The sequence below is a fragment of the Diceros bicornis genome, chromosome 36, assembly GCF_020826845.1.
Source record: "Diceros bicornis minor isolate mBicDic1 chromosome 36, mDicBic1.mat.cur, whole genome shotgun sequence".
In the NCBI taxonomy this organism is placed as follows: Eukaryota; Metazoa; Chordata; class Mammalia; order Perissodactyla; family Rhinocerotidae; genus Diceros; species Diceros bicornis.
The window spans coordinates 19,202,185-19,223,113 of record NC_080775.1 but is presented as its reverse complement, the minus strand read 5'-3'; the positions used below and the strand labels follow the sequence as shown (position 1 = coordinate 19,223,113).

The window sequence follows — 20,929 nt, the reverse complement described above, 5'->3', positions numbered from 1 at the left end:
GAAAGACTTTGATATAATTAATCAGTTAATATATCTAGGCCCCGAGTTTTCCTTGTGTGAAGTTTTAAATGTGAATTAAATTTCTTTAACTAATACAGAGCTCTTTGAGTTTCCTATTTCTTCTTGAGTCAGTTTTGGTAATTGGTGTTCATTTCATCTAAGCAGTCCAATTTATTGGCACCAAGTTCTTCATAATTCTCCTTTAGTATCCTTTAAATTTCAGTAGACTCTGTCACTATGACCCCCATAACTATTATTCAGTTCTATTACTACATTGACCTTTTATCATCCCATTGCATGAGAGAAAAAATAGGCCGTTTGCTCTGGCAACCCTGAGGGAAGAAATGCCTTTCTTTCTTTATTTAGAATAATTAGGCATGATTATAGAGGAAATTCTCAACCATTTAGCAAAGGGACAGAGATCATATAATGTTTATTCTAGTTTAGTTAACTTGCAATTTTTATTTTTCAACTCAATAATAATAACTTTTATATTTATTATTATTACATATTTATTATTGTTGTTGCTAACATTTGAATAATTACCATATACCTGGCTCTTTTCTAAGCATTTTACATATATTAATATATGTAATCTTCACAAAAACTATCCAAAGTAGCTATTATTATTATATCCAATTACAGGTGAAGAAATTGTGGCACAGAGTGGTTACATAATTTTCCCAAGTCTACAGCTAATAAATGACAGAGCCAGGATTTGAACTTAAACAGTGTTACTCCAAAGTCCATATTGCATCTTGTTCAATAACTTGAATTTACTCTATAATGCAGTAAAAAGTTAAATTTATTGTACCAAAAATACAACTTTAATTTCAGCTACTTAAAATGTAAAATAAAATGAACTCACATTTTACACCAAATAGTAGTTCCAAGTTGATGTGAAGTTATCACATTGCATAAATTGTAGTAGTAGTGTAATGAATCTAAGTCCAACACTACAAATTGTAGTTCCAGGATGCCTCAAGTTCACTTAGATAGAATGACACTCATGTGAAGCACCTACCTCTGTCATTAGCGGTTATTGGAGCAGAGATAATGCATGGAGTTATGGAGGAAGCTGTCATTACCTATGAGAGACAGAGGTAGCAGAGAAGCTGAGAAACAAGCAAGATAAATCTTCAAATGTTATCAAATCAAAGATCAGAAAGCCAGGGACAGCAACATAGGAGGACTAATAGAGTCTTGGAGGTCAAAGCAAATAGTTACACACTGCATTTGACAGAGAAAAATAAAGCCTTCTCCTACCACAGAGCCTGGGTGCTCTCTTAGTGGATTGTGATTGCTTTTGACCGTGTTATAATTTAGATGAAGTTACAGCCAGGGACACTGTGGGCGAAGGTCTGCTCTGTACTGACTGAAGCAATGACACGAACACCGCAGTTAAAAGGATAATAATCAGGGGCCGGCCCTGTGGCGAAGCGGTTAAGTGCGCGCGCTGCGCTGCTGGTGGCCCAGGTTCGGATCCCGGGCGCGCACCAACGCACCGCTTCTCCGGCCATGCTGTGGCGGTGCCCCATATAAAGTGGAGGAAGATGGGCATGGATGTTAGCCCAGGGCTGATCTTCCTCACACACACAAAAAAAGATAATCATACTCCTGATACATATAAATGAAAATTATAGAAATCATCTAATGACAGAAAATATACGAACATATATGTATTTGCATATATACATATGTGAATAGGACAGTGAATTTAGAGACACTAAAGTATAGAAATAGCCTATACCTGATAAAAACAGGCTTACATAGAAGGACATGCATTCCAGATTTTCCAGAACAGTCCTCATTTCGAATAGCCTAACTAGTCTCTACAAACCTCTCAGATGTCCTGGAAATTTCAATGGTTCCAAATGCAATGCGATTCCCATAGACAGCAATTCACATAGAAATTGGGAGGCATAAAGACCTCTGTTAGATATTCAGTGTAAATAGATGCTGTAGGTCCATCATAGAATTCCCCCATAGATCATAAGTTTCAGGTTATGGGACTGACTTCCACTTTTTACTTTTTTTAGGACTTTTCTCCATCTTCATTCTCTGCTCTTAACTCTCCTGGAGATTGGTTCAGGAATCAATAAACATCTTTAACCTTGAACATTTCAGAATTGCATTCATGCATATTTTGTTCTCCCCTTGGCAGATGGCTTTATATCATAAAATGTAAAGAACATCTTCTATGCAAGGACAAAGCAGGCCTAATAATTTTTAAGTTCGGTAAAAACGTTCAAGCTGGTAACAAGAAATATTGTGTTTCCAACACAAATAATGACATAAGAAAGCAAACCAGAATGTGTGTTTGGGTAAAAAAATTACTTGGAAAATCTATCTTGAATTCCATTTCAAGAAATTAGTTTTCAAAAGTTTGCAATCAGATTTCAGTTTGGAAATAGTTGACCATGCTGTTTCGAAAATAATTTCAGAATAGCCCCTAAAGCAGTTCCAAATGGCAATCCTGATATAAGTGAGGGCAATTTTGTTAAGACCAAGAATATTGAGCTTCTTTTCAGACATTGAAATTCTGGGAAGCACTAGAATAAAAATCATCTACGATCTCCTTTTATCTGATAAAGGAATACTCTTACTAAAAATTTTAATACAAAAATTTGGATATGAACCAAAACCATCAATCTGACATGTTTAAGAAAGAAGAAAGTATTGTGTCCCTAACCTATAGTGAGTTGATGTGTTCCATAAGCAATTCTGGAAGGAGACTGCACTCAGAGCATAAATTGGTATAGACTGCTTTGCTTTCACAGATAGCGACACAATATTTTCTGCTGAATGAGAAAAAGTTTAAAGGCGTAAATCAAGATAAAGCAATCATCTGACAAAGAATTACAAAGAGGTCCCATACCTTTTTCTTAGTGAACACTATGGCACATTGATTTTCTACTGAAGATAAAAGCCAAAATCATGTGTCATCAATAAAAGCGAGCAAAACTGTTTGGTTCAATACGTTGTATTGTTTAAAAAAAAAAAAAACACTTGCAGAGCAAAGGCGGATCTGAAACATTTCACATGATTAAAACAAGTTTGGATTGGCAGAGAAAGACACATTTGAAAGACATTTCATAGAATTTATTCCTAGGGAGCGAACAATACATCAGAGGGGAATAAACTTTTGCTTTTGTTTGTCTAGGTAGATACACAGATCCTATCTGAATAAGGGGATTCACATCTGGTGTGCTACTTGAAAGTATAGCATTTAGCAAAATAATTCAGCCCTGACAATCTAACGTACTTTTCTTCATATGGCAGCATCACATAAGTGTAGTATTTAATTTTGTAAAGAGGAGGCCAGTAGGGCAGCTGTTAGCTTATCCAGCACTTTCGCGCAAATTCCAAAATGGCAAATAAACCCCATCACTGAGATTTCAACCCCACTCAGAGCCTCTCAGCTGGACAGCCTCATTGTGGCAAAACTTGCAAAATCAGACATGGCATCCCACCACGGTGGGTCTATGTTTACTCCCTCCATTCTACCAAATCTAGCCAGAAGGCAGGATGAAGGGCTGTGGAAGTACCCATGAGTAGAAAGGGCCCAAATGGCTTGTATATGCAACACCAGGGACAAAAAGAAAAAAGCAAACAAAAACATAGTTACATGAAGTTTCAAAATAGTGCATAGACTGAGAATGGATAAGAGACACACTACAATTAAAGCATTCATTCATACTAGTATTTTTCTAACCCAGTTTTACCAACCAATTGGAAATTTTTAAAAATTCAACCCAACAACCCAAATCCTTCTTTCTCTTTTTCTCTTTCTTTCTTTGCTTCTTTTCAACATGGCTTATATAAATATTTGGATATTACTATAGTACATATTAATTTTTATGATAACCCAATGCTTAATGACCCATAATAATATGCTATTGTAATTTTGAATGGTCAAAAATATTAGATGCCATTTAGTATTATAGAAGTCATAACAAGTACAGTAGGATTTAAATAACAGATTTGTTAAAGAATTAGACTTGTTTTCTGGCCCATACACTCTTGTAATAACCTCTACCTAACCTTTTCTTTTCTCCTTCTCTAGTCACACGTTCTTCAGACTGGAAACTAAGCTCATCACTTTGCATCAGGGTTTGATGAAGAGTTGACATAATAAGCTATGGTTATATTTGAATTCAGCTGAAGAAGATGGCCTATGAGAAACTTAAGACTGTGAAACAAGATTTAGTACGCTGTTCAGTAGGGAACAAATCTATGAGTGTATGGCTTCAAGCCAGGAGACTCCATCCAAAACCTTTCAATGCAAATTCTAGCAAACTATACACACTTGGGAAAAAAAAAAGTTATATGAAGCCACATATATTATTCATATTTTTAGCATTTCCGCATATAATTTCATGGAAAGTGGGATCAACTTAACGTTATTAAATATGGTCCTGTTTTATTTACAACAAAACTTGAGAAACATTTTTTTCTTAGGAGTACTGAAAAATGATGCACCATTTAGAATTTAAAGGCAAACCCCGCAAATGAAAAAATAAATTATGATTATGAATAAGATTTTTTCAAACCTTGCACCACAAAATCCACCTGGGAAAAACTTCTTTTACTTTATTACTGAAGGATGTTACCAGAACACAATGAAACTCTTTCAGATTTAGTCAGAAAGTTCTGTGGCATTAAGAGGTCTAGCTAGAGAATCTATTCTTTGAAAGCCATGTCCTCTCTCCAGGCCTACCTCAGACACAAAAATACACTTCAGAAAAAGAGGTCATGTTATGAAGAAGTGAGCTGAAGATTGTAAGTCCTGGTTTCTGTGGTAGCAAAGAAGTAATAAGTTGGATAAACTACACTTTCGTAACACTTATCAGTGACTACCATTGGTACTGAATCCATGCCAAGAAATTCAATCCTACAAGAGAAAAGCAAAAGGGAGACAGATTTCAATTCTGTATCAGAAAACATTTTCTGTCAATGTGTCCAAAGGTAGGATGGAAAACCTCACGAAACAATAAATTCTTAAGACTGGAGGTACAGAGTACATCTGGGTCAAATACCTGGTGAGAAAGTTCTTGAGCTAATTTTAATACTAAATAATTCCAAATGTAATATCCTATGATGCTGATATAACATTTGTGGTGCACAACCAATAAAGGCAGCTGAAAACATTGGATAAATAGGTGCTTGTGTGAAATAGTTATTTTTCATTACATACCTAAGTATGTAATGAAAGTTTAAGTAAAAATGAGACATATAGATGAGACTAGATTTGATAAAGAATCTTATTGTGTTTCCTGTTAGAAATTGTTTCCTGTTAGAAAACCTTTCAGAAGGTCAGTAGCATGCTCAGTATTATAAGAGTTGAAACTTCTTTAGAAGTTATAATTTAAAATTTTCATCAAAATAGTTGTCATAAAATGTCCTTTCTCTCATTTTCATTCAACAGCCTCTACAATTGATCCGGCTCAAATATCTTTCCTTGTTACATTTGAATGTGACCCTCCACATAGGATGCTCTGTAACAAGTTGTGTTGCTGTGCTGATTTTTCACGGAAATTTTATGCTGGTGGTATAGACCCAGGAGAAAGAGTGGTATCTCCTATCCAAAAGGCATGCTGGGAAAAGGAATTAGCAGTGAGTTCTAAAAAATTCTAAACCACTTAAAAAAAAAAGAAAAAAATCTCATTGAACACGTTAGTTAAACCAGCCTAAATAAAGTAATGAGAATTCTTCAAAAGAAAAAGATAAATAGACTGTCCAGGTTTTAAAATTTTAAGATTGCCAATCCAAGAGAAATCTAGGATAACAAGTACAGTAATCTGTATTGAACCCAGAGTTTTAGAGATAGAGTTAGTTACGTTCTTCGGGTGGTACTGTTCTAGAATAAATAGAACACTGCTTGTCATATCTGGGTGTATCCCACAATATTAGTATGTAGAATCACAGATTTACAGGCACTATTTCACCCTCATATCCACATTTCCAAGAATATACTAGTTGAAATGGGAAATATCCAAGAAAATATCTTTTGGAAAAGGAGACATAATGTTGACATGCCCTATAGTGGCCATATACAAACCATTTCTCTGCAGTATTCTATATAATTTCATTAAGATCAATGTACCATATAATAATTTAGTACAGTGTTTTATTAATAGTAGTATAGTAGATTATTATATAATTAGTATAAAAGACCAGCACTGTATTATGTCATAATTTTTTCTGCATCATGAAACTCTGGAAATATTCTCTAAGATATATTTAGAAAAAGTGTTCAAAAATAGGTACAATTTCACCAGATTCATATATTTTGAAAATTAGCCTTTATGAATAAATAAATCATTCTCCATGGCACATAAATCAACCCATTTTTCAGACCACTAGGGTAGCATTTGGAGCAGTCAAAATTATTAGATTGCTGAACTGTGATCTTATTGGAAAAATGGTTTACTCAGGGAATCATTGGAATTATTAATCTTTGATCTGTTACATATTGAATTTGAAGATCAAAATAGTCAAGATAATAATATTATATTTTTCAGTGCACTATGTCCTAGTATTTTTGTTTCTTATTTAATATGTAATTATGTGGATTCTGTTGATTAAGGGTATTACAGTGTCAAGATCATTGAGTTGGGATACAGGAAACCTAGAGTCTAGGCTTTGTTCTTCAATTCTTGTAAGACATTAAAGAAGACAGAGTTTCTGGATCTTAATTTCTTTACCTGTAGAATGAACAGGTTGGACTAAATAATTCCTTTCTGCTTGTAAATGTTGTAATTATATGACTAAGCTTCCACCTAGAAAACAAAGTCTATCTCTTGTACCAATTAATGATGGAAATGAAGACCGTCATGTCTTGTGAAACTGCCCACATAAATATTAATGTCAACTGCTCTGAGGGGCTTAAGTGCATGTGCCACAGGAATTTTGAAGCATTATAGAGCTAAAAATTAGACACATAACAATCTTCAAATTTTTAAGAAGATTTAAATAATTTATATGAACACAGTAGCCTGTTCACAAGAAAAGAGGAAGGCATAGTCTTGGTATATTCAAGGTCCAACCAGAACTTTACGACTTCAAAGTAAATCCAGTGATATTCACCTATCATAATGAATATGAGTAATTTTTAGGTAACAGTTTGATTTCACATTAAAAATGTAAATAATAATAAGCCAAAACATAGGAAATCAATAAATTGATCAAATATTGAAACTGAAATGAAAATTCAAAATTATTGAAGCCTCTTATATATATAAGCCAATCATTGTTGAAATACTCTGACATAACAGCTCCATAGTTTCAAATTACTAAGAAACTATTATTAATAAACAATAAAAAAAATTAAGTGCAAAAAATAATGGACAGAAAGTAGTCCTGGCTTTCCACTTACTAAATATGACTTCAACCATTCAGTCAGTCATTCAACAAACATTTACTGTACATCTTCTAGATCCAGGCACTGTGCTAGATGCTAGGGCAACAAAGACATGGTCTTTGCACTCAGAGAATTCCTACTTAAAATTAATAAATACATGTGAAGACTGTATGATAATGTTATGTCTACAAAGGGCACAGGGGAATGAATAGCCAATTCTCTTAAGGAATATGGAGTTGTCAGGAAAGCTTCATGAAAAGGTAAAACAAACTGAAGTGAAACCTAACCTGAATCTGAAAATGATGAGTGGGTGTCTTCCAAGCATGTTTGGAGAGGGAAAGGTCCAGGATGGAGAAGTCTTCCCAAGCACAGGAAGAGAATGAGCTCAGTGCACTACTGGAAACTTTTGACACACAGGAATCAGGAGTAGACTTGGGCATGGGAGGCGAGAAATACGGGAAGAGACATAGGAATTTGGACTTTACGCCATAAATCATGGAAAGCCACTAGACGGTTTTCTAGTAAGGAAGTACAGAGAGAATATTTGCATTTTAGAAAGATCAATTTCCCTTCAGTGAGTAGGTATAAGAATGCTGGTAGTAAGACCAGTTAGAGAGGACTATTACCACTAGCTAGGGCTGGAGATGAGGACCTCAACTAAAGTGAAATTAAGGAGAAGAAAGAGGAGGGAATGGATAGAAGAACAATTGGCTTAGTCTCTCTTCATTTCTATTACTATCTCTATAATATGGGGATTAAAAAAACTATTATTTGAACCTGAGCTATTATTCTTACCTCAGGATTAAATAAATAACATTTTGAGGCAATATCTGATGTTCAGGATATATTCACTAAGTCTTGAAAACAGGAAAGAAGAAAGGGAGCAAGGAAGGAAAAAAGAAAGGAAGGAGGGAGAGAGGAAAGGAGGAGGGAGAGAGGAAAGGAGGAGGGAGAGAGAGAGAGGGAAGGGAGGAGGGAGAGAGGAAAGGGAGGAGGGAGAGAGGAAAGGAGGAGGGAGAGGAAAGGAGGAGGGAGAGAGAGAGAGGGAAGGGAGGAGGGAAGAAGAAAAGCATAAGGAGAAGGGAGAAAAAGATACGGGATCTCATAGTCAGTTAACAGAAGCTCCCTCAAGGAACTGTATTTTTAAATATTCTGCCTTCCTCACATCACTGATATGGAAAGAGGTGGTAAATAACTGACCAAAGTCAGAAAGAACAAGGAAAGCACCACACCTGTGAAGAACTACTAGAAAAGATTAGAAGTAACAGTCTATGTGCTTGCAGAGGTCCAGGAAGAGCACCTATGACAAATAGCCAAACTAGAAAAACTTCTGGATTCACAAGGCATTCGGTAGAATACACAGAAGTCTGGCCTCAATAGTGGGAAATAATTAGCCCTAAACTAAGCACGAATCCGATCTCACCTAATAAAACTTAAAAGCAAGACCAGAAAGGATCAAACTCTTTCCAACTAACTTAAATGCATACCAGCACAAAGATCAAGATATTTATATATATTTACAGCACTCAACAAGATAAAATTCACATCTGGCAACCAGACACTAATTACCAGGCATACAAAAATAAAATGGCAGGAAAGTATGACCCATAATGAAGAGAAGAATCATCCATTCAAAACTAACCCAGAGCAGGTACAGATGTCAGAAACATCAGTCAAGGACACTAATAATTATTTTTTCCAGCTTCATGGAGGTATAATTGACAAATAAAAATTATATATACCTAGAGTTTACATCATGATGAGTTAATACTCAGATACATTGTGAAATAATTACCACAATCAAGTTAATTAGCACATCTATCTCATATAGTTATCATTTGTGTGTGTGTCTTTGAGCAGTGAAAACACATAAGATTTACTCTTTTAGCAAATTTCAAGTATACAATACAGTATTATTAACTACAGTCATTCTGCTGTACATCAGCTCCCCAGAACTTATCATTTTACCACTGAAAGTTTGTACCTTTGACCAACATTTCTCTATTTTCCTCACCCTTAGCCCCTGGCAACCACAAAGCTACTGTTTCTATGAGTTTGAATTTTTAGATTCCATGCATAAGTGAGGTCATAGAGTATTTGTCTTTCTGGGTCAGTCTTAATTTACTCAGCATAACATCTGCTAGATTCATCCATGTCAAAAATGATAGGACAAGGGGCCGGCCCTGTGGCTTAGCAGTTAAGTGCGCACGCTCTGCTACTGGCCTGGGTTCGAATCCCAGGCACGCACCCACCCACCGCTTGTCCGGCCATGCTGAGGCGGTGTTCCACATACAGCAACTAGAAGGATGTACAACTGTGACATACAACTATCTACTGGTGCTTTGGGGAGAAAAAGGCGAAAAAAAGAGGAAAAAAAGGAAGAGGATTGGCAATAAATGTTAGCTCAGGGCCGGTCTTCCTCAGCAAAAAGAGAAGGATTGGCATGGATGTTAGCTCAGGGCTGATCTTTCTCACACACAAAGAAAAGGCTTTTAAAATGATAGGGCATCCTTCTTTTGTAAGGCTGAATAATATTCTATTGTATATATATACCACATTTTCTTTATTCATTCATTGGTCAATAGACACTAGGGTTATTTCCATATCTTGGCTATCCTGAATAATGCTACCATGAACATGGGAGTGAACATATCTATTCAATATCTTGCTTATATTTTCTTTGGATATATACCTAAAAGTGGGATTGCTGGGTCATATGACAGTTCTAGTTTTAATTTTTTGAGGAACCTCCCCACTGTTTTTCCATAATGGCTGCACCAATTTACAATCTCACCAACAGTGTACAAAGTTTCCCTTTTCTCCACACCCTCATCAACACTTGTTCACTTTTAACTTGAGAATAGCCATCCTCACAGGTGTAAGATGATAGCTTATTGTGGTTTTGACCTGCATTTCCCTGATGATTAGTGATGTTGAGCACATGTTTATGCACCTGTTGGCCATCATATGTCTTCTTTGGGAAAACGTCTATTCAAGTCCTTTACCTACTTTTTAATAGGGTTATTTGTTTTATTGCTATTGAATTATATGAGTTCCTTATATATTTTGGATATTAAAGCCTCATCAGATACATGGTTTGCAAATATTTTCTTCCATTCTGTAGGTTACCTTTTTATTTTGTTGACTGTTTCCTTTGCTATGCAAAACCTTTTTAGTTTGATGTAGTCCACTTATTTATTGTTGTTTTTCTCTGTTCTCTTGGTATCTTATCAAAAAATCACTGCAAGACCATTGTCAAAGAGGTTTTTCTCTATGTTATCTGCTAGAAATTTTATGGTTTCAGATCTACATATAAGTCTTTAATCCTTTACGAGTTAATTTGTGTGAGTTGTATAAGATAATGGCCTAATTTCATTCTTTTGCATGTGGATATTGAGTTTTCCCAGTACCATTTATTGAAGAGACTATCCTTTCCCCTTATGTATTCTTGGTGCCTTTGAAAAAGATTAATTGACTGTATACGTTTGGGTTCTTTTCTGGGCTCCCCATTCTGTTCCATTGGACTATATGTCTGTTTTTATGCCCAATCCATGTGTTGAATATAAGAGCTTTGCTCTATTGTTTGAAATCAGGAACAGTAATGCCTGTAGCTTTGTTCTTCTTTCTCAAGATTGTTTTGGCTATTTGGGGTCTTCTGTGGTTCCACATGAATTTTAGGATTGTTTTTTTCTATTTCCATAAAAGTGCCAATGAATTTCAATAGAGATTGTATTGAATCTGTAGATCACTTTGATTTATGGACATTTTAACAAAATTAATGCTTCCAATTCATGAAAACAGGATATCTTTCAATTTACTAGTCTTATAAATTCTTTCATCGGTGTCTTATAGTTCTCAATATACAGATCTTTCACCTTCATGGTTAAATTATTTCTAAGGATGTTATTCTTTTTGATGTTACTGTAAATAGGATTGTTTTCTTAATTTTGTTTACAGATAGTTCATTGTTAGTGCATAGAAATGCAACTAATTTGTATGTTGATTTTATATTATACAACTATACTGAATTTATTTACTAGTTCCAAAAGATTTTGTCGAGTGTTTAGGGTTTTCTACATATAAGATAATGTCATCTGCAAATAGAGACACTTTTACTACTTCCTTTCTGATTTGGATGCCTTTTATTTCTTCATCCCACCTAATTGCTCTGGCTAGGACTCCCAGTACTATCTTGAATAGATTGGTGAGAGTGAGCCTCTCATTGTCTTGTTCCTTACCTTAGAAGAAGAGCTTTCAGATTTTCACCATTGATTTAATGTTATGTTCGGGGTTGCCATATGTGGTCTTTATTATGTTGAAGTACATTCCTTCTATACCTAATTTGTTCAGAGTTTTTTGTCATGAAAGTATGTTTAAATTTGTCAAATGATTTAGCTGCATCTATTATCATATGATTTTGTCTTTTTTTGTTAAAGTAGTGTATCACATTCATTGATTTGCATATGTTGAACCATCCTTGCATCTGAGGGGTAAATCTCACTTGATCATGATGTATGATCTTTTTAATGTGCTTTTGAATTTGTTTTGCTAATATTTAGTTGAGGACTTTGTATCTATGTTCACCAGGGATATTGGGCTATAATCATTTCCTGTAGAATCTTTGTCTGGTTTTTGTATCAGGGTAATGTGGGCCTCGTGAAATTAGTTTGGAAGGGTTCTCTCCTCTTTTTTTGGAAGAGTTTGAGAACAACTGGTGTTAATTCTTTTTTAAATGTTTGGTAGAATTCACTAGGAACACATCTGTTCCTGGACTTTTCTTTGTTGACAGGTTTTGATTACTGATTTAAATCTCCTTTCTCATTATTGGTCTGTTCAGATTTTCTATTTCTTTCTTGTTAGGCTGTACGTTTCTAGGAATTAATCCATTTCTTCTGGGTTATCCAATATTTTGACATAATTGTTCACAGTAGTCTCTTATGATACTTTGTATTTCTGTACTATCAGTTGTAATTTTTCCTCTTTAATTTATGATTTTATTTATTTGAGTCTTTTTTTTCTTGGTGAGTCTAGCTAAAGGTTTGTCAATTTTGTTTTTCTCTTCAAAAAACTAGCTCTTAGTTTCACTGGTCTTTTCTATTGCTTTTCTAGTTTCTATTTAATTTATTTCTGCTCTGACCTTTATTTCCTTCCTTCTGCTAATTTGGGGCTTATTTTGTTCTTTTTCTAGTTCTTTGTGGTAAAAAGTTAGGTTGTTTATTTGAGATCTTTCTTTTTTTCCTTATGATATGCATTTATCACTAAAACTTCTCTCTTAAACTGCTTTTGCTGCATCCCATAAGTTTTGGTATGTTGTGTTTCCATTTTCATTTGTATCAAGATGCTTTTTGATTCCCCTTTTGATTTCTTTTTCATCCATTGGTTGTTCAGGACTGTGTTGTTTAATTTCCACATATTTGTAAATTTTCCAGTTTTACTCCAGTTATTGATTTCTAGTTTCATACCATTATGGTCAGAAAAGATACTTGATATAATTTCAATCTTTGTAAATTTGCTAAGAATTGTTTTGTAGCCTAATAAATGATCTATCCTGGTGAATATTCCATGTGTGCTTGAGAATAATGTGTATTCTGCTGCTGTTGCATGAAATGTTCAGTAAATGTCTGTTAAGTCCACCTGGTCTAATGTAGTTTAAATCAAATGTTTCCTTATTGATTTTCTGTTTGGATGATCTATGCATTGTCAAAAGTGAGGAATTGAAGTCCCCTACTATTATTATATTGATGCCTTTCTCCCTTCAGTTCTGTTAACATTTGCTTTATATATTTAGGTGCTTTTCAACATTGTGTGCATATATATTTACTATTGTTATATGTTCCTGATGAATTATCCCCTTTTTCATTATATAATGATTTTCTTTGTCTCTTGTGACTGTAAGTCTTTTTTACCTGATATAATTATAGCCACCCTGCTCACTTTTGATTACCATTTATATGGAATATCTTTTTCCATCTCCTAACTTCTAGCCCATGCGTGTCTTTAAAACTATGAGTTTCTTGTAGACTACATTGCTGGATCTTGTTTCTTGACTTTCAACCATTCAGCCACTCTATGTTTTTTGATTGGAGAATTTAATCCATTTATATTTAAAGAAATTATTGATAGGTAAAGACTCACTATGGCCATGTTGTTAATTGTTTTCTGACTGTTTTGTTGTTCCTTTCTTCCCCTCTTGCTGCCTTCCCTTGTAATTTTTTGTACAGGTATGCTTTGATACCTTTCTCTTTATATTTTGTATATATAGTAGAGGTTTTGTTCTTTGTGGTTACTATGAGGCTTACATAAAACACCTTATAGTTCTAACAGTTTATTTTAAGCTGATAAAAACTTAACTTCAATTGCATTTTAAAACTCTACACTTTTACTTCTTCCTTGACTCCATATTTTATGTTATTGATGTCACACTTTACATATTTTTATATTGTATATGTATTAACAAATTATTGTAGCTATAATTATTTTTAATATTTCCGTCTTTTACTTTTATACTAGAGTTAGACTAGATTTATACAACTCCATTACAGTATTAGAGTATTCTGAATTTGACTAAATATTTACCTTTACCAGTGAGTTTTACATTTTCATATGTATTCATATTTTTACTCACCATCCTTTTGTTTCAACTTAAAGAACTCACTTTAGCATTTATTTTAAGGAATGTAGTAGTGGTGACAAACTCTCTTAGCTTTTGTTTGTCTAGGAATGTCTTTATCTCTCCTTCATTTCTGAAGGACAACTGTACCAAGTATAGTATTCTTGGTTGGCAGTGTTGTTGTTGTTGTTGTTTTCCTCACACTTTGAATATATTATCCCACTCCCTCCTGGTGTGCAAGGTTTCTGCTGAGAAATCCACTGATAGCCAGGTGGTGGGAGTTCCCCTGTATGTGACAAGTCACTTTTCTCTTGTTGTTTTCAAAATCCTCTCTTTGCCTTTGACTTTTGACAATTTGACTATAATGTGTCTGGGGTCATCTTTGAGTTGAGCTTGCTTGGAGTCCTTTGAGCTTCATGTATATAAATAGTCAAATCCATCCCAAAATTTGGGAAGTTTTCAGACATTATTTCTTTATAAGATTTCTACTTCTTTTCCTCTCTCTTCTCTTTCTCTTTCCCATAATGCGTATATTCATTCTGTTCAATGGTGTTCCATAGGTCCCCTATATTTTCTTCACTCTTTGTCATTTGTTTTTCTTTTTGTTCCTTTATTAGCTAATTTAAAATACTTGTCTTTGAGTTCACTGATTCTTTATTCTGCATGATTCAGTCTGTTGTTGAAGCTCTCTACTGAAATTTTCATTCTGTCATTACATCCTTCAGCTCTAGAATTTCCATTTGGTTCTATTTTTATGATTTCTATTTCTTTATTAAACTTCTCATTTCGTTCATGCATTGTTTCCCTGATGTCATTTAGTGGTGTATCTGTTTTCTTTTGCATCTCATTGAACTTCTTTAAAATGATTATTTTGAATTCTTTGTCAGGCAATTTGTAGATCTCCATTTCTTTGGAGTAATTTTCTGGAGCTTTATTAGTTTACTTTGGTAGTGTCACATCTGTCTGTCTTTATGACCTGTGTAGCCCTGCTTTTGTATCTGTGCATTTGAAAAACCAAACACTTTTCCAGCATTTACAGACTGGTTTCAGCAGATAAAGACCTTCTCCTGTCAGATCCTTAGACTGACGATGTTACCTCTGGGATAACAGTTGAGAGGGATTGGAGCTGGGTCCACAGTGGGGTTTGCAGTTGTCAAGCCTGTTACCAGAAGCTTGAGCTGCCATGGATCTTGTGTAGTCCCTGACTGAACAGTGCTGCCTCCAGGACCCTGATCAGTAGGGCTGGCACTGGGACAAGGGTATCCCTCATGGTCCGTATTTGGGCCCATAGATGGTGGGCCTATTACCAGGTGTGCAGACAAGTATGGCTCCCACGTAGTCCCTAGAAGATTCCTACCAGATCACTAGGAAGATCCCTGGGAGGGAAGGGCTGGCCACTGACCATGGCTGTGAGGAGCTGAAGTTGAGTTTCAGGGCCACTTCAAGATCTGCAGTCAGACCAAGGTCTGTAGACCTACCTCCAGGGGCACAGATGGGCATCTCTCCTGGTGGGCCCCTGAGTAGGCAGTTTCACTTGCAGACCTTAGCTGAGAGATGCTGGAGCTGAGTTACAGGGCTGTTTCAGGATCTGCTGTCAGACTGAGGTCAGTGGCCTATCTCCGGGGACACGAACATGACTCCTGGTGGGTACCTGAGCAGACAGGACTGCTCCTAGCCTGTGGCTGGATCCCAAAGCTCCCACAAAGGCACTTTGGTCCATAGATGGTTGCCAAATGATTTTTATTGAGGGGGGGATACAAGCAGGGTACCTCCTATTCTGCCATCTCATTGATGGTAGCTAGAAAATCTAAAACAGTTATGAAAACTGTATCCTGTATGTCCTAAAATAGAGACAGAGCAGATAAAATAAAGGTCCAAATCATATTTTAGAGATAAAATTTACAAGGTAGGAGATGATAAATACACTGGAAGGGATTAATAGATTGGGCATTGAAGAAATAATGATAGACACTATCCAAAATAAAACACAGAGGGAAAAGAGAGTTAGAAAAATAAAAACTGAACCGAGCAATGGTAAGCTGTGAAACAACTTTAAGTAGCTTAACTTACATGTAATCAAAGTTCCCAAGGGAGAAGAGAGAGAGGAGGGGAAGGCTTTGGGGACTTCGAGTTATTCAAAGCTTCCTTAGATACAACACAAAAGCGTGATCTATAAATAACATACTGAAAAGTTGGACTTCAAAACTAAAAAGAACCTGGTCTTCAAAAGAATCTATTAAAAGAATGAAAAGACAAGCTACAGAGTGGGTGGAAATATTTGTAATTCATATAGCTGATAAAAAGGCTTGCATCCAGAAAATATAAAAAAGCTCAAAACTCAATAATAAGAAAACAAAAAACCCAATTTAAAAATTGCATAAATGATTTGAACAGACGTTTCAAATTACACATTCATTTGGCAAATCGGCACATGAAAACTTGTTCAGCATAATTAATGCTAGGGAGATGCAAATTAATACCACAATGAGATACCACTATGTACTTGGAATGGCTAAAATTAAGAAGACTGATAATAACAAGTACTGGCTAGGATGTGGAGGAACTAGAACTCTCACATTCTGCTAATGGAAATAAAAAATGGTAAACTTGAAAACCAGTTTAAGAGTCTCTTAAGAAGTTAAACATACCTCTACCATATGATCCAGCCATTCTTTCCTGAGCATTTACCCAAGAGAAATAAAAGCAGATGACCATATAATATTTATAAACAAATGTTCATAGCAGACATATTTATAATAGCCAAAACTACAAGCAACCCAAATATTGATCAATAGGTGAATGGATAAACTGTTGTATCCATAGAACAGAATAATACTATTCAGCAATAGAAATAAATGAATTATTGATACATTCTGTAACATAAAATGAATCTCAAAATAATAATGCTGAATGAAATAAGTCATAAAAAGTGCATACTATACAATTTCATTTACATAAAAGTTTGAGAAGTATAAATTAATGTACACTGACAAATAGTAGTTCAGTGGTTGTTAAGAGATGGAAGTGAGGGTCCAGAGTGAGGTATTCCAAAGGGACACGACAAAACTTTTAGAAGTGAAGCATATTTATGTTTTAATTATCTTGATTGTGGTGATGGTTTCAAAACTTTCAATATGTATAGTTTATTCTATGTCAATTATACCTCAATAAAGCCCATAATAAAAATCAATTAGAAGGTTAACCTGAAGTTTTAGATGTAATGATTTGCTGAGCCTTTACTGACATTGTCACACATAAGAGCAGCGACTGTTTATATCAACTGACATTAATAAGCCAAACAGTTCCTATACTTGCATCTACAATCTAGTCCTATCCTGTGTATTTCATTTTAAATGAATAATCCTGATAAGTCTTTGAATTTTTCTTTTAAACAAACATTTAATAAGTACCTGTTATCTGCTGGACATGATACTAGGTAATTTCACCTACAATATCACAGTTGATTAAAAGGTTGGTTGTTATTGTCACCCTTGCTAAGTAGAACAGAAACAATGGATATCCATTATTCACTGAAGAAAAATATCCTGTTACTTAAATTGGACCTAATTTTTACCACCTTGAATGATTACTCTACACAGCATGCAGAAATTTTATTTGACCTTTTCATGCCTGAATTTCATTTAAAAAATAAAAAGCCTAAAAGAACCTTAGATAAAATCAAACGGAACACTCCATATGTAACCCAGGATGGGTTTCAAACCTTAATTTTAATGCTTTAGCTTCATAAAAGGATTTCTTGGTTAGTTCCATGTTCATCTGACTGTGAAGCTGCTCCCATGCCAAGGTGATTTTCTCCTGCAAACTAATTCTTGAGTAAATATCATAAGGAGAGTTTATCTACTAAATACTAGTTTGGTCCAAATTACAATTGACCTGATCAGGCATTAAGAATTAATTTGAAGTGGATGAGCCATTATTAAATTAAAGTCAAAGAAACCTCCTTTCAATTTCATTTCATGTGATTGCACGCCTCTTACCATTGAGGCTGAACAGCAAGATACCACTCTACATAGGGTGGATTAGTTCTCATGCTTTCAGCTTGTATCTGTCTGGACAAATGACCAATCTCAATGTGTTCTCTACTGAGCCAGGTACAATGTGCATCTATGATTGTTAGAAGCTTTCAAAAGGTGGCCTGGAGCTAAGTTCTTGGCTGTGAAACTGTTAGCTCAAGACATGTAGATAGAGACAGTGCTTAAAATTTGGTTAACTGAGAGAAATTTATACACGCAAAAAAAAAAAGTTTAGTCAAGATAGGTAAGAAGTTTCTGGCAGTGTATTGTATGTAGATCTAAATGGCCAGAGGGAGAAAGAACAAATATTCAAAGCTCCTACATGTTACAAGCTGGAAAGGGAACAAATGTGAATTAATAAGAAACTCTGGGTCCAGTCCAAGTCCCAGTTCTGCTGCCCACCAGCTATTTGGTCGGGGATAAACAACAGCCTCTCTGAGTTTTTTTCATCGTATCTATAAAATTGGCAAAAAGGATCTCTGACTTACCCACTTCAGGGAATTGCTGCGAGAATCAAATAGATAATATATGTAAAAGTCCTTTACAAAACTGTAAAGGCCACATAAGCATTTGAACTTGCTATTGCAAGTTTGACTTTTAGGAGAAGATAGTGAAATTTAGAGTAAAGAATATTCCTTCAGAAATAAGGAGATTTAGACTCAAACTCTAGCTCTGCCCCAGAGTTGGTGTGTGATTTTCCTGCAAAGCAGGCACGCTTCCTGGATTTTGTTGCTTAACTATAAAATGTAAAAAAGTCAAATGAAATCTTCACAATAACAGATTTAAGAATCTGAGCTTTTTGTAGAATAGCAGAGATTGTGCCAAGCCCTGCTGAATTTTTCAGTAGAATAAGCACTTAAAATCAGAAAGACCTGCAGCTGTTTCCAATACCATGGGTCCATCTGTAGAGATTTTAATCACATATTATCGGGGGTAGTCAAGGAGGAAAGCAATTTAACAAGCTTTGGTACATCCTTAATTAAATGATAAATGTATGTCAAAGTAACTTTGATCAAATTCCACTTGCTTTTAATTCAAGAGTATTGTGATCTTTCATATTCCTTAGACATTCTGATGCATTTCAAATACACATTATGAAACCCATGAAACCCATTATCCATACCTGAAAAGGCTGCCTGCTGGAAATGTTGAGGTGTTTCCTTATCCATCTGTTGCCTTGATCCCCGAATATCTGCCATAGCAGCTGTCCCCTTGTGTTACTCCAGATTCGCTGGTAGATGACCAGCCCATAAATGTGCTTTCCGAACATGTGGTAATGTAAGCGGAAGGTACAGCCCTCTGTGTCAGTGGCATTAAGGATTGGGCTGAGTAACGCAGCTCTGTTTTGGAAAACCTGTGGCTCCGATGATTCTATGTAGAGATAATGTCCTTTAGCTGTGCCCAATGTATTATCCTTCATTGGTCCTGTATTAAGTGTTGGAGTTGGACCCTGAAACCTGGTCCAATCAAAGTCATCTTCTGTATCTTGTTCCCAGTTACAAATTCCATTTTCAAAGTTACATTGTAGTTCAGGTACTGAAATTGTCATTAAATAATAGTAAAAGATAATTAAGGACAAAAATAACTATGATTAAGAATACTAGTAGACACTTTGCTCCTGTCTAATGCCACATTAAAGTTTTTAAAGAGTGAATAAATCCTAGATAATACATGAAGTAATCATATTTTATGGACTGAAGGTGGACTTACTTTGGCCATTATTTCCCAAATACCTTTTATGCCCATCTCTTCTCCACTTCTATTACCATAACTCTAGGCAAATGATCAGGACCCCACGACTGGCTCACTGCAACAAACTTCTGACTCAGTGGATTTCAACCTTAGCCGAATGTTCCAATCACCAGTAAGCATTAAGAAATAAAACAAAACACACCAAAGCCCAGAACTCATTTCCAGAGACGTTGATTTAATTGTCCCAAATGGTGTAGCCAAACATCAGGATACTTTATCAACTCCCTTGATGATTCTAACAGGCAAAGCTGAGAACAGTCATATTGTAATAGGTCTCAATCTTTCAGAATCACCTGGGCTGCATGGTAAAATTTCTTACTCCATGGGAAAGCCTGCACAAATACTAGTTTGTTAGATATGGGGTGAGGCTCAGAAATCCGTATTTTTAACAAATACTCAAGATGATTCTGATGCAGGTGTTTTTCAGACCTCACTCTGAAAAACTCTTCCCTCTGGTTCCATCCTGCCCTATTTCCAAATGCCCCTCTACACCAGTGCCAGAATGATCATCTTTCAATGGCAGTCTATCATTTTCCTTCTCTATTCAAAATCCTTTAATATATACTCATTTAATCTAAACAAATCTAAACTCCATCTTTCAAGCTTCACCTTTCCCAAAGAAAAATAACTTTTTGTTCACCCCCAACTATCCTTCCTCCAGCACACGCCATCTTCCCAACGTGTCATTTTTTCCATCTCCGTTTATGCCTAACGTTATGTCTTGTGCCTTGCCAATTATTAGCTGTGTCTCCTCAGTGGACGTCTTCTCTTCTCACTGGACTGTGGCTCCTTAAAGCTGGAGCTTTTAAACTTCTAACTCTCTTCAGCCCGCAGAAGAATTCAAAGCACTTATGAAATATTGACTAGTCCTTTATCTATTGAATACTCTACCTTAATTTCTAAGATAATATAGGAACATATTCATTTTTCAAGATACGGGGATTTTGTCGACACCAAGTATTTGTTTAGAATAAATGGGATCGAATGCACATTTGACATTACGTGGGCAGAAGGGACAGGATTTAGAATTAATGAGTACTCCCACATTTTAGCGTCATTTACATAAGTTAATATTTTGAAAAAATAAATGTCAGCTGTTCTTTAACTATTCATCTTAGTAACTGCACTTGGCGAAAAGGTGAACGAATACTCTGAAACAATAAATAAAAG

General features: G+C 35.3%; 1 protein-coding gene across 8 annotated transcripts in view; it reads right to left on the bottom strand.

Moving 5' to 3' along the window:
• The window catches only part of MALRD1 (MAM and LDL receptor class A domain containing 1), an 847,485-nt gene that overhangs the window by 514,000 nt on the left and 312,556 nt on the right, over nt 1–20,929 (bottom strand). For all 8 annotated transcript variants that reach the window (XM_058532519.1, XM_058532517.1, XM_058532520.1 and 5 more), the window contains one exon: nt 19,131–19,543. In XM_058532519.1, the coding sequence (XP_058388502.1) occupies nt 19,131–19,543 (413 nt within the window). The remainder of the gene's footprint in view (nt 1–19,130; nt 19,544–20,929) is intronic.